Source organism: Alosa sapidissima, chromosome 2, assembly GCF_018492685.1.
Source record: "Alosa sapidissima isolate fAloSap1 chromosome 2, fAloSap1.pri, whole genome shotgun sequence".
Classification (NCBI taxonomy): domain Eukaryota; kingdom Metazoa; phylum Chordata; class Actinopteri; order Clupeiformes; family Clupeidae; genus Alosa; species Alosa sapidissima.
In genome coordinates this window covers 3442991-3454002 of record NC_055958.1, presented here as the reverse complement: position 1 = coordinate 3454002, position 11012 = coordinate 3442991, and the positions used below count along the sequence as shown (strand labels likewise).

Below are 11012 nucleotides of genomic sequence, written 5' to 3'. Positions count from 1 at the left end.
GTGTGGCATCGCTTAGACCACCTTTAACTTAAACAGATTAAAACATATGGCATTTAGACATTTTCCCAAAAACTCAATATAAATTCAAAAATATCCCCAAAATGGGGGATTTTTGGGCCTAAACTATAACAGGAATGGAGAGCACTGGGCTACTCATCAGATGACCGCAGTGAGTGGTTGGGGATGTACAGCCGGATCATATGGGGCAGCCGTGGCCTACTGGTTAGCAATTCGGACCTGTAACCGGAGGGTTGCCGATTCGAACCCCGACCAGTAGGCACGGCTGAAGTGCCCTTGAGCAAGGCACCCAACCCCTCACTGCTCCCCGAGCGCCGCTGTTGATGCAGGCAGCTCACTGCGCCGGGATTAGTGTGTGCTTCACCTCACTGTGTGTACGCTGTGTGTGTTTCACTAATTCACGGATTGGGATAAATGCAGAGACCAAATTTCCCTCACGGGATCAAAAGAGTATATATACTATACTAAACTAGAATTGAGATAGCCGTATAGCAGATCCAGTAAGTGTCTTATAGGCCAAGTTCTATTATAGAGAGCCAATGTAGAGTAACTAGGAGAGGAGTTACATGTGTCCTCTTTGGCTGATTGAAGACCAGGTGTACTGGAGCATTCTGAATCATTTGCAACGATCTTACTACACAATCAGGCAGGCCAGCTAACAGTGAAATACAATAGTCCAGTTTGGAGATAACCTTAGCCTGCACAAGAAGTTGTGTGGAATCTTGTATCAGATAAGGTCTGATCTTCCTAATGTTGTAAAGAACAAACCAACATGATTTTGCAATTCAGGCTACATGCTCAAAGAAATTAAGTCGGTCATCAATTATGACACCAAAGTTACGTGCCAAACTAGTTGGGGTCAGTGAAGAGGAGTCGAGCTGGATGTTAATCGGTTGGGGGTAAAGCTGTTTTAGCTGGAAACACCAAAAGCTCAGTTTTTGAGAGATTAAGTTGAAGGTGTCGGTCTGTCATCCAGACCATCAGGCATGCAGAAATCTGATGGAAAACAGTCCTCAGGTGGTAAAGACAGGTAAAGCCGTACGCATAGCAGTGAGTCAAGTCAAGGAAGTGGTGTAAATAGTACCCTAATACTGATCCTTAAGGCACACCTGTGGTGAGGTCATGATACTTTGATACAAGACACACTGAAAGAACACCCTTTAAGGTAGGATTCAAACCAGTCAAGATCGTTCCCAAAAATTCCCAGTTCCGACAGTGTAGAAAGGAGAATGTCATGGTTTACAGTATCAAAGGCTGCAGTTAAGTCTAGTAGAATTAATACTGATGACTGAACAGACTCCTGATTTGAGGTGGTGCTGTTTACGGATTTGAGTCCGGGCGTGTGCAGGGCTGAACCATGCAGGTTAAACACAACATAGGTTACATCAGCTACTGTCAATGCTTCAGTCACAGACAGAGCAATTTCAGTAGAATGACCACTCTTGAAACCAGACTGCATATGGTCTAGTAGGTTGTTCTGATACAGGAAGTCATAGACTTGCTTGAAGAACACTTCCTCCAAAGCCAACAAGAAAGGAAGAAGGGAGACAGGTCTGTAGTTCTTCATCAATTGTATGAAGTGTACTTAGCAAAGACATAACCCTTGCCTGTTTAAAAGAAGAAGGAACTACTCCAGAACTGAGTGAAGTATTAAACACATGCATGACTACCGGCAGAACAGGGGGTGATGGACTGCAGAAGAATAGATGGAAAAGGATCCAAAGGGCATGTTGTTGGATGACTTCGCTGAAGCAGTAGAGAAACCTCTTCTTCATCAAGAGGAGAGAAAGAGTTCAACAATTCAAAGGGCAAAGCTCTCCTAATGGGCTCATCAAATTGAACACTTATCCTGTTGTGTTCACGGTCAAATGTGACCGATTGACAATTCTTCTCTCAAAAAAATATTGTTAACTTATTCTGACTTAGCCTGGGTGCCATTCTGAACTTAGTCCCGCCCCACGGGAAGTTCGGTCTGGCATTGCTCCATTGTGGGACAAGTATGCTCGCCCTAAATCAGGCGGACCAATCAAATCAGGCTTTACGATGATGGACAGGTGAGCAACAGCGCCTGGTCTGACACGTCCTCTTAGCACGCTTAGATTAGGCTTATGTTTGAAACAAAAACGCTGTGGCTAGAAGGATACATGGCTTTTAAGACCCCATATGGAAAATTCATATTATTTAATGAGTTTGTATCACTGAAAACGATTGTTTCTGAAAACTTTGGCCAGAGTTGAGATGTGGGAAAACTGGTGGTTTCACTTTCATCAAGGGAAAACAGCGCTGTTGCATTGCGACATGTTCCCTCGTTCGTTTGAAATCTCTGATTGACCACCTGTTCGAGGGATTTGCGACAGCTGTTTAACATGTTTGTAGCATATCACTGTTCAACAGAATTATTTTTAAAAACGGAGGGGATATAGAGTAGAGTAGAGTAGAGTATCATTTATTAATCCCGAGGGAAATGAAGGTGTCCAGTAGCACACATACAAAAAAACCCAAAGACATTACACACATCATATATTCACCATACAGCACACGCTTACATACATCTAGCCAGAGTCAGATCTCTCTCTCACACACACACACACACACACACACACACACACACACACACACACACACACACAGCTGTGGTTGTGATGAGAAGAAAATAGTGGTTCATCACATGTGCCATAGCTGACTGGTACATAGCAAAGAGCAGCTAAAAGAGTCAATAACTGGAAAAAGTATTCAGTGTCACTATGCATAGTCCAGGAAGAAATCGGGGTGAACACACACACACACACACACACACACACACACACACACACACACACAGTAGGGGTGGAGTTGGCGTATCAGCAGCAGGAAAAAAAAAAAAAAGAAGATGCATATACTGTAGGAGCAAAAAGGGCATATAGGAGAAGGAGGATGGTCCGTGTGTTTTCTTCCTACACCTCACGGTAAGCTTTTGTTGCTCTGATTGGTTAGGTCTATCCAATTGAGTGCAGAGGCATTCCCCCCCTGTATCGGTTGAAACACGCCCCATAATTACGTCTCAATGGAGCAGTATCAGACTCATATTCTGACTAAATTTGAGTATGACAACGTCAGGCTAATTCTGACTACCATGAGGCTTCTTGACTTTGTTAACACAGGGCATCTGAACACACAAAACAAATTTTGATCATTTCTATAACAATTTGAGTGTTTTAGAACACCCATGTGTATTTCTGGTCAAAAATAACCAGCTATTAGAAATGAATGGGTCAAAAAATGGTCAGTGTATAAAATTGAGTCCAGACACATACTTATTGATCAGATGGACTGTATATGTGCTTCTGTACATTAAAACACACCCTCACTACCCCTTTTTGCTTCTATGTCAGTCCCCAATGGAACCTTTCCCCAATAGAATCTTCCCCTTTCTGACTTGTATGAGCTCAGGTCAGTGAGGCCTGCAGGCCATAAATAGCAAATGGAAGTTTAAAACTGGTTATGTGTGTTACTATGTATTTATAACAAGTTATGATATTTTTGGAAAAAATTCAACATGCCCCAAGTTTTAATCTGTTCCAATAGGGGTTCTGACCTAACCTGACTCTCGCCAGATGAATTTTGTTCTGCCTAGCTCCACTCATCCATCTGGGATCGATCCATTGGAGTGGTGCTTCAGAAGGCTGGGCCTTATTAAAAACTCCTTGCATAAGATTGGATAAGCCACTTGTCCGTCATCTATTGACGTGCTACTTCAACCACTCACATCAAAGCCAACCCGTGATGAACAGTCTCACAGTTGCTTCTACGCTACATCACATCTATGAACTCCCTACAACACATCTATGAAACTCCCGCCCTGCGTCCTGATTGGCTCTACCATACAATCTCGTGCCGAAATCACTCTCAACGGAACCGATCCCAGATGGATGTGACTGGAGCTAGGCGGAACGAAATTCATCTGGCGAGAGTCAGGTTAGTTCTGACCAGGAATCCATGGAGAAAACTTTGACCAAAAAATAGGCCTAATCTTTCCAGCAGACGACCTGTGTAAATGTGAATAACTGGATGAGTGTGTGGAAAGCCAGGCTCACGGCATGGCACGCATCATGCCAATACACCCGCAATCTCGCGTACTCGCTGAAGATGTCAATTAAGAGTTGCATCGCTTCATAAAGTGGTTGCCACACTTGTATAACAAAAGTCCCAACCGCGTCACAGTTGCAAAGCATTCATACCCGATTACTTCACCATTTAATCATAGTCATTATTAGAGTAGAAGTAAAACAGTCCATTATTTTAATGTAGCGCTCAAAATGTTCATAAGCACTCAATAGCGCTCATAGTGCTATTTATAGTGACGGTGTGCATGTCGCTTCGTCACAGGAGGGAAAATAATTTTCAGGCATATCTTGTGGGGAAAAAATACAAAAGTGTAGAATCAGCATGGAGAATACCTCTGCATCAACTGATTTCTGCATGTGTGCCCTGAATACCATCTTCCTTTCAATGGAACGATAATAATACAGTACATGATACTTGATTGTCGTTAGCAATATCAAGCACCATTAAAACATCATACGAGACATATAAATAATACTAATTAAGAAATAATACTTTTGAATCCAGCTTTTACAGACTTGTTGAATGCCACATTATATTACAGTAAGGGCCCTATGTGAGTAGGCGCTCTCTCCCCTCCTCACTGTTTTTAAAGATCGTATTGCTTGTATTTGAATTATGGTCATTTTATGAATATTTGCTTTGTCTAACGAACTTCTTTGAATGCTATGGACAATTCCGAACTCTTGCTTGAACGCACTGCCTAGCCTTCACGCATTTGCACTCATTGGCAAAGTGAAACTAACTTCACCAAGGTTTCAGTCAACGACAAGACAGTTATATGCAATTACTTTCACTATTGACTGACAATGGGTTACCATCGAAAACATAGGCTGAAAAAAGCAACACTTACCCAAATATTGCTCAAATGACTGAACAAAACAACATTTATCCTGCAGAGGATTTGCTTATATCTCGTGACAGTGCGTCTTCAGCTGTGCTCCATACGTGTCTCTCGCCTCTCCCCTAATCACTTTTAACCGTCATTACCAATTTGCAAATGATGGTGAATTACTACTCATCATGAGATGTACAGTATTTCGTAATATCTTTATTCTAATTATGTTTCCCATTGCAATCGTGCAATTTGTAATGTTTTGCATGGATGTGCGCTGGTGTGCGTTCATGAATGATAGAAGGATGGTGCGTGCACCTGCCAATATGACTGTTGGCAATGCGCTCTTAAAATAACATATAAACAACTCGCCATAGACTTCTGACCAGGTGTACAATAGTGATTTTTAGACAATGTGCCAGGGCCCTCCCTAGGTTGTTAATTGCCACACCCCTGGGTGCATTGTTTAAAAAATAAACGTGCAAAATACCGAATTAAAGTTTGCGCGGGTGGAAAACAAGTTTTACGCCATGCGCCAGTGTGCAAAATACAGCCCTTAGTGGTGTGGGTCCTTAGTTGACATAACTGTATGGCCCCATCCCAGAATTCACAGCTGTCCATGTCTTGACCTCAGACCTTTGATCCCAGGTGGACGAGGGTGAGTGGCGCTTCCTACTGACAGGCGGTGTGGGGCTGGACAATCCCTACTCCAACCCCTGCACATGGCTGCCCAAGAAGGCCTGGGACGAGATCTGCCGGCTGGACGAGATGGAGCGTTTCAGCGGCCTGCGCAAGAATCTGGCCACCATGAAGGATGGCTGGAAGACGGTGTACGACAGCAAGGTCAGCCATACAGGTCCCCAGGCAAACTGACAGGAGAGTGTTTGGATGCATTTCAATACTGTGCAAATACTCTCTGAAGTGTGTGTCTCCCTCTCCACTCCTCCTTCCCTCTTTTCATCTCTTCATCTCTCTCTCCACTCCTCCTTCCCTTTCATCTCTTCATCTCTCTCTCCACTCCTCCTTCTCTCTCCTCTTTTCATCTCTCTCTCCACTCGTCCTTCCCTCTCCTCTCTTCATCTCTCTCTCTCCACTCCTCCTTCTCTCTCCTCTCTTCATCTCTCTCTCTCTCCACTCCTCCTTCCCTCTCATCTCTCCATCTCTCTCTCTCCACTCCTCCTTCCCTCTCATCTCTTCATCTCTCCATCTCTCTCTCCACTCCTCCTTCTCTCTCCTCTCTTCATCTCTCTCCACTCCTCCTTCTCTCTCCTCTCTACATCTCTCTCTCCACTCCTCCTTCTCTCTCATCTCTCTCCTCTCTCCATCTCTTCCACTCCTCCTTCTCTCATCTTTTCATCTCTCCACTCCTCCTTCTCTCTCCTCTCTTCATCTCTCCATCTCTCTCTCTCTCCACTCCTCCTCTCTCATCACTCTGCTCTCTCCATCTCTCTCTCCACTCCTCCTTCTCTCTCCTCTCTTCATCTCTCCATCTCTCTCTCTCCCTACGCTACAGGACCCTCATCGCACCACTTTGCCAGGAGACTGGCAAGAAAAGCTTGGCAATTTCCAGAGAATGCTAATCATTCGTTGCTTAAGACCAGACAAGGTAGGTCATATAAAAGCAACACAATGCATGGTCCTTTTTGGTTTTTATTTTTAAATAAAGAACTGTGAAATCATTTTCATAACACAATTAAACTCCCACCAACATGTGATACTCACACACAGTAAAAATATACTGTTATCTAACAGGTGTTATTCTTGTTGTTTATTCACCCACCTGTTGTTTTCACCCATTTTTTTCACACTTCTTACTCCTTTACCTCGCATGCAACTCTTTTCTCTGCTCTTTTTATATTCCTCCATTCCCAACCCTCCTCTCCTCTTCAGCTCATCCCAATGGTCCAAGAGTTCGTGGCAGGCAGTCTGGGCCAGCAGTTCATCGAGGCCCCGCCGTTCAACCTGGGCAAGGCCTTCGGCGACAGCCACTGCTGCGCATCGCTCATCTTCATCCTGTCGCCCGGCTCCGACCCCATGGCCGCGCTGCTCAAGTTTGGAGAGGAACAGGTACGTACCGCTGACCACCACCGACCCACTGCCCAAACAACACCCAACCAGACTCCAACCAGCACCTAGCCATCCTGTGTCTACGATAATATTTACATTTATTCGTCATTAGAGGCAGTGGTGATCCAGAGTTACTAACTGTACAAATACAATGTTTTCATCAGTAGTCGGTAAGGAAGGAAGCCAGCTTGTGATCTTGGGGTCGATTGCCCCTTGCACTAGTACATGCTCCGCCATCTGTGTCTTCCTCGTGTTGGGCTTGTGCTGGACTGTTATGGCTAGATTTTATTTGTCTGTGTCCTGATGTATGTGGTCAATCTCTGGTTTGTTTGGTGTGTCCATCCAGGGCTTCACAGGGAACAGGCTTACCTCGCTGTCTCTGGGCCAAGGCCAAGGCCCCATCGCCATGAACATGATCCAGACAGGCATCAAGGAGGGCACCTGGGTGGTCCTGCAGAACTGCCACCTGGCCACCTCCTGGATGTCCACCTTGGAGCGCGTGTGTGAGGTGTGTGTGTGTGTGTGTGAGAGAGAGTTGCGTGTGTGTGAGAGAGTTTTGTGTGTGTGTGTGTGTGTGTGTGTGTGTGAGAGAGTTTTGTGTGTGTGTGTGAGTGTGTGTGTGTGTGAGTGTGTGTGTGTGTGTGTGTGTGTGTGTGTGTGTGTGTGTGAGGTGTGTGTGTGTGTGTGTGTGTGAGGTGTGTGTGAGGTTTATGCGCATGTGTGTGAGAGGTGTGTGTGTGTGTGTGAGAGAGTTGTGTGTGTGTGTGTGTGTGTGTGTGAGGTGTGTGTGTGTGAGGTTTATGCGCATGTGTGTGAGAGGTGTGTGTGTGTGTGTGTGTGTGTGTGAGGTGTGTGTGAGGTTTATGCGCATGTGTGTGAGAGGTGTGTGTGTGTGTGTGAGAGAGTTGTGTGTGTGTGTGTGTGTGAGGTGTGTGTGTGTGAGGTTTATGCGCATGTGTGTGAGAGGTGTGTGTGTGTGTGTGTGTGTGTGTGAGGTGTGTGTGAGGTTTATGCGCATGTGTGTGAGAGGTGTGTGTGTGTGTGTGAGAGAGTTGTGTGTGTGTGTGTGTGTGTGTGTGAGGTGTGTGTGTGTGAGGTTTATGCGCATGTGTGTGAGAGGTGTGTGTGTGTGTGTGTGTGTGTGTGTGTGAGGTGTGTGTGAGGTTTATGCGCATGTGTGTGAGAGGTGTGTCCGTGTGTGTTTGTGTGTTCATGTGGACTTGGCCAGCCAAATGAAGAAGCAGACTTTTTTTCCAGTGCCACAGTGTGAACAGAAGGCTTCTGAATGCAAAAAGTTGACCAAAGCCCTCTGGCTAGCCGCTCTGCTGTCAGACATTACAGTGCGCTAATGGCCTGCCAATGGTGGTGTCCTCTCCTGGTGAGGTGACTCTTAAATACTGTGTGACCTCTGCATTTCAGGAGCTGAACCCGGACACCACCCACCCAGACTTCCGCCTGTGGCTGACCAGCTACCCCTCGCCCAACTTCCCCGTGGCCGTGCTCCAGAATGGGGTGAAGATGACCAACGAGGCGCCCAAGGGCCTGCGCGCCAACATTGTCCGCTCCTTCCTCATGGACCCCATATCTGACCCTGAGTTTTTCAACAGTAGCAGCAAGCCGGTGGGCCTTTAGGGTGTTCATCTATGTGTGTGTGTGTGTGTGTGTGTGTGTGTCTGTGTGTGTGTCCAACAATGTGTGCAGATGAATCAAGGGATTTTCAAGTGTAGAATATAAGTGCTAGGTTTCTCTCCTTATTCCTTCCTCCTTGTGTGCACAAGGCATAGCAATGCACACTTATCACACAATACATGCTATTTATATCGATGTGCACTTATTAAAACGCAGCACATACTGTACATTAATGGCGCCCTGAGGTTGAACTGTGAAATTATATTGAAAAACAATTGATTGTTGATTAAATTTAATGTAAATTAAATTAAAAACGAAATATTGTATAGCCTTCTGTTGCTCAGAAATTGTACTTTTCTATACATGTAGCAATTCAAAGCATTTAGAATGAGCATGTCTTCTACACGCTGTTGAGTAAACAACCCTAGTATTTTTTTGTAAAGGTCATTGTGTGTGTGTGTGTGTGTGTGTGTGTGTGTGTGTGTGTGTCCAATAGTGTGTGTAAGTGTTTTAACACAGCGTTGTGTGTTGTTGTAGGGTGTGTTCAAGAAGCTGCTGTACGGCCTGTGCTTCTTCCACGCGCTGGCCCAGGAGAGGAGGAAGTTCGGGCCCCTGGGCTGGAACATCCCCTACGAGTTCAACGAGACCGACCTGCGCATCTCAGTACAGCAGCTACACATGTTCCTGGACCAGTATGAAGTAAGAGCTCCCCATTCTCTCTCTCTCTCTCTCTCTCTCTCTCTCTCTCTCTCTCTCTCTCTCTCTCTCTCTCTCTCTCTCTCTATCTCACTCTCTCTCCCCATCACGTCATCACGCAGAAAGCATCCAATTAAAGCAACACCAAAGAGTTTTTTGTACCTTAAAATATTGTTTCCAAAATCGTTTCAGTGGTTCATCAACTCTTAACACGGTGAACGGCACTTCTGCATTCGCTTCGCGGCCCTCTATCGGCTATAACCGCACTATGCAAGTTTGCCAGATCGGGTAGCGGATCTGTAGTTCGATGGAATGAGACATAAGAAACTACAAATTTGACTTGCTTCTGATGTCGCAATACATCATACTTTCATAAAATCATGCAACCTACTCTACTCTACCTTGTCTGTAGACCTCGTTATTTCCAAAGCCAGTGCTGGATAAATAAATAGCGTGCGTGCGACAGGAAAAGTGCTTTGGTGTTGAAGTCAGGCATACGAGTAAAAAACACGCACCTACACACGCGATCTGTCTGTGCTCTTTGCTAGTGCCACACGCAAATGCAAACAACTTGCCCTCTAATAAGGCGGCGGTGGTCGAAAATGAGTCATTTTCACCGACGCTGGCTCATCTGCCTGCTGACACTGTCACAAAGGCGGGTCGCTCTGCATGCGTCTGTGTGCACTCTTTTCAGTGCCGCTTGAAAAAGGACTCTTGACATTTTCCCAGACTTCTGAGAGCGCTCCTCGCCTGCTCCGTCTACTCCTCCTCGTCTTTTCAAAAAAGCGAAAAAGGGGGAGGCCGTTCATTTCTGATCAAGGGCCCCCATGCTCTGAATGCGCTGACATTTCCCACACGCAAATTTCTGTTTCACTCACACACACACAGACACACACACACACACCCTCGACAGCACAGTATGTTGGCACTCCGCATTAGCAAGGGAAATTTCCACAGGAAATGCCACCATCAGGCGGGTCCACCTGTGCACCTTTTCATTTCCTCCCCCCCCCCCACGCCTCCCCCCCCACACCTCTCCCCCCCCCCCCCCCCCACACACACACCTCCCCCTCCCCACACCTCTCCCCCCTCCCCACACACACCTCCCCCTCCCCACACCTCCCCCTCCCCCCACACCTCTCCAACCCTCCACCCAGAGCTGCTACGCCACAGAGGCTCCGCACAAGAAAAATGCAGAACAAAAAGAGCCTCCATTTTTGACTGGGGGGGGAGAAGCAGAAACCGAGTGACGAGCCACCGAGTGACGGCGGACAATTGAAACACAAGAAAGAGCGCCATTATGGACACAGCCGGCTCCGCGGCCTCGCTCCCAGTGTCCACTCATCCCTGACGTGAAGGGCAGTGGCATTTGCCAGTGTGTCCATTAGGGATGCATTAGACATGAAAGCCAGTTTGCATGCAAGCTGATCAATCTGGAGAGAAAGGAAGCAAGCCCCTTGGTGTCACTTTTATAGCACACTTGTTTACATGTTGCCGGGTGACATTATTGAGAAAGGAGAAAGGCGCCGCCGGAGTGCACTTTAGTTTTCTTAAGATGTCTGTGGTTGTTTACTTGATGTCTGAGCGTGCATTATCAAACTCAGATGATACTGCAGCAGGCTTAGGGAGTGAAATGCTTGGTAAAAGTCAAGCACTCTGCTCACTT

At 46.1% G+C, this 11012-nt stretch overlaps 2 protein-coding genes across 3 annotated transcripts in view; one reads left to right on the top strand and one right to left on the bottom strand.

The window, feature by feature from the left end:
- Positions 1–11012, top strand: part of dnah7 (dynein, axonemal, heavy chain 7) — an 89183-nt gene that overhangs the window by 64846 nt on the left and 13325 nt on the right. For both annotated transcript variants that reach the window (XM_042073020.1, XM_042073031.1), the window contains 6 exons: positions 5603–5797; positions 6468–6560; positions 6845–7021; positions 7368–7529; positions 8441–8641; positions 9188–9349. In XM_042073020.1, the coding sequence (XP_041928954.1) occupies positions 5603–5797; positions 6468–6560; positions 6845–7021; positions 7368–7529; positions 8441–8641; positions 9188–9349 (990 nt within the window). The remainder of the gene's footprint in view (positions 1–5602; positions 5798–6467; positions 6561–6844; positions 7022–7367; positions 7530–8440; positions 8642–9187; positions 9350–11012) is intronic.
- slc39a10 (solute carrier family 39 member 10) overlaps positions 2611–11012 on the bottom strand; it is a 47718-nt gene continuing 39316 nt past the window's right edge. Inside the window, exon 11 of the transcript XR_006025569.1 lies at positions 2611–2649. The gene's annotated coding sequence lies outside the window, so the exon portion shown is untranslated. The remainder of the gene's footprint in view (positions 2650–11012) is intronic.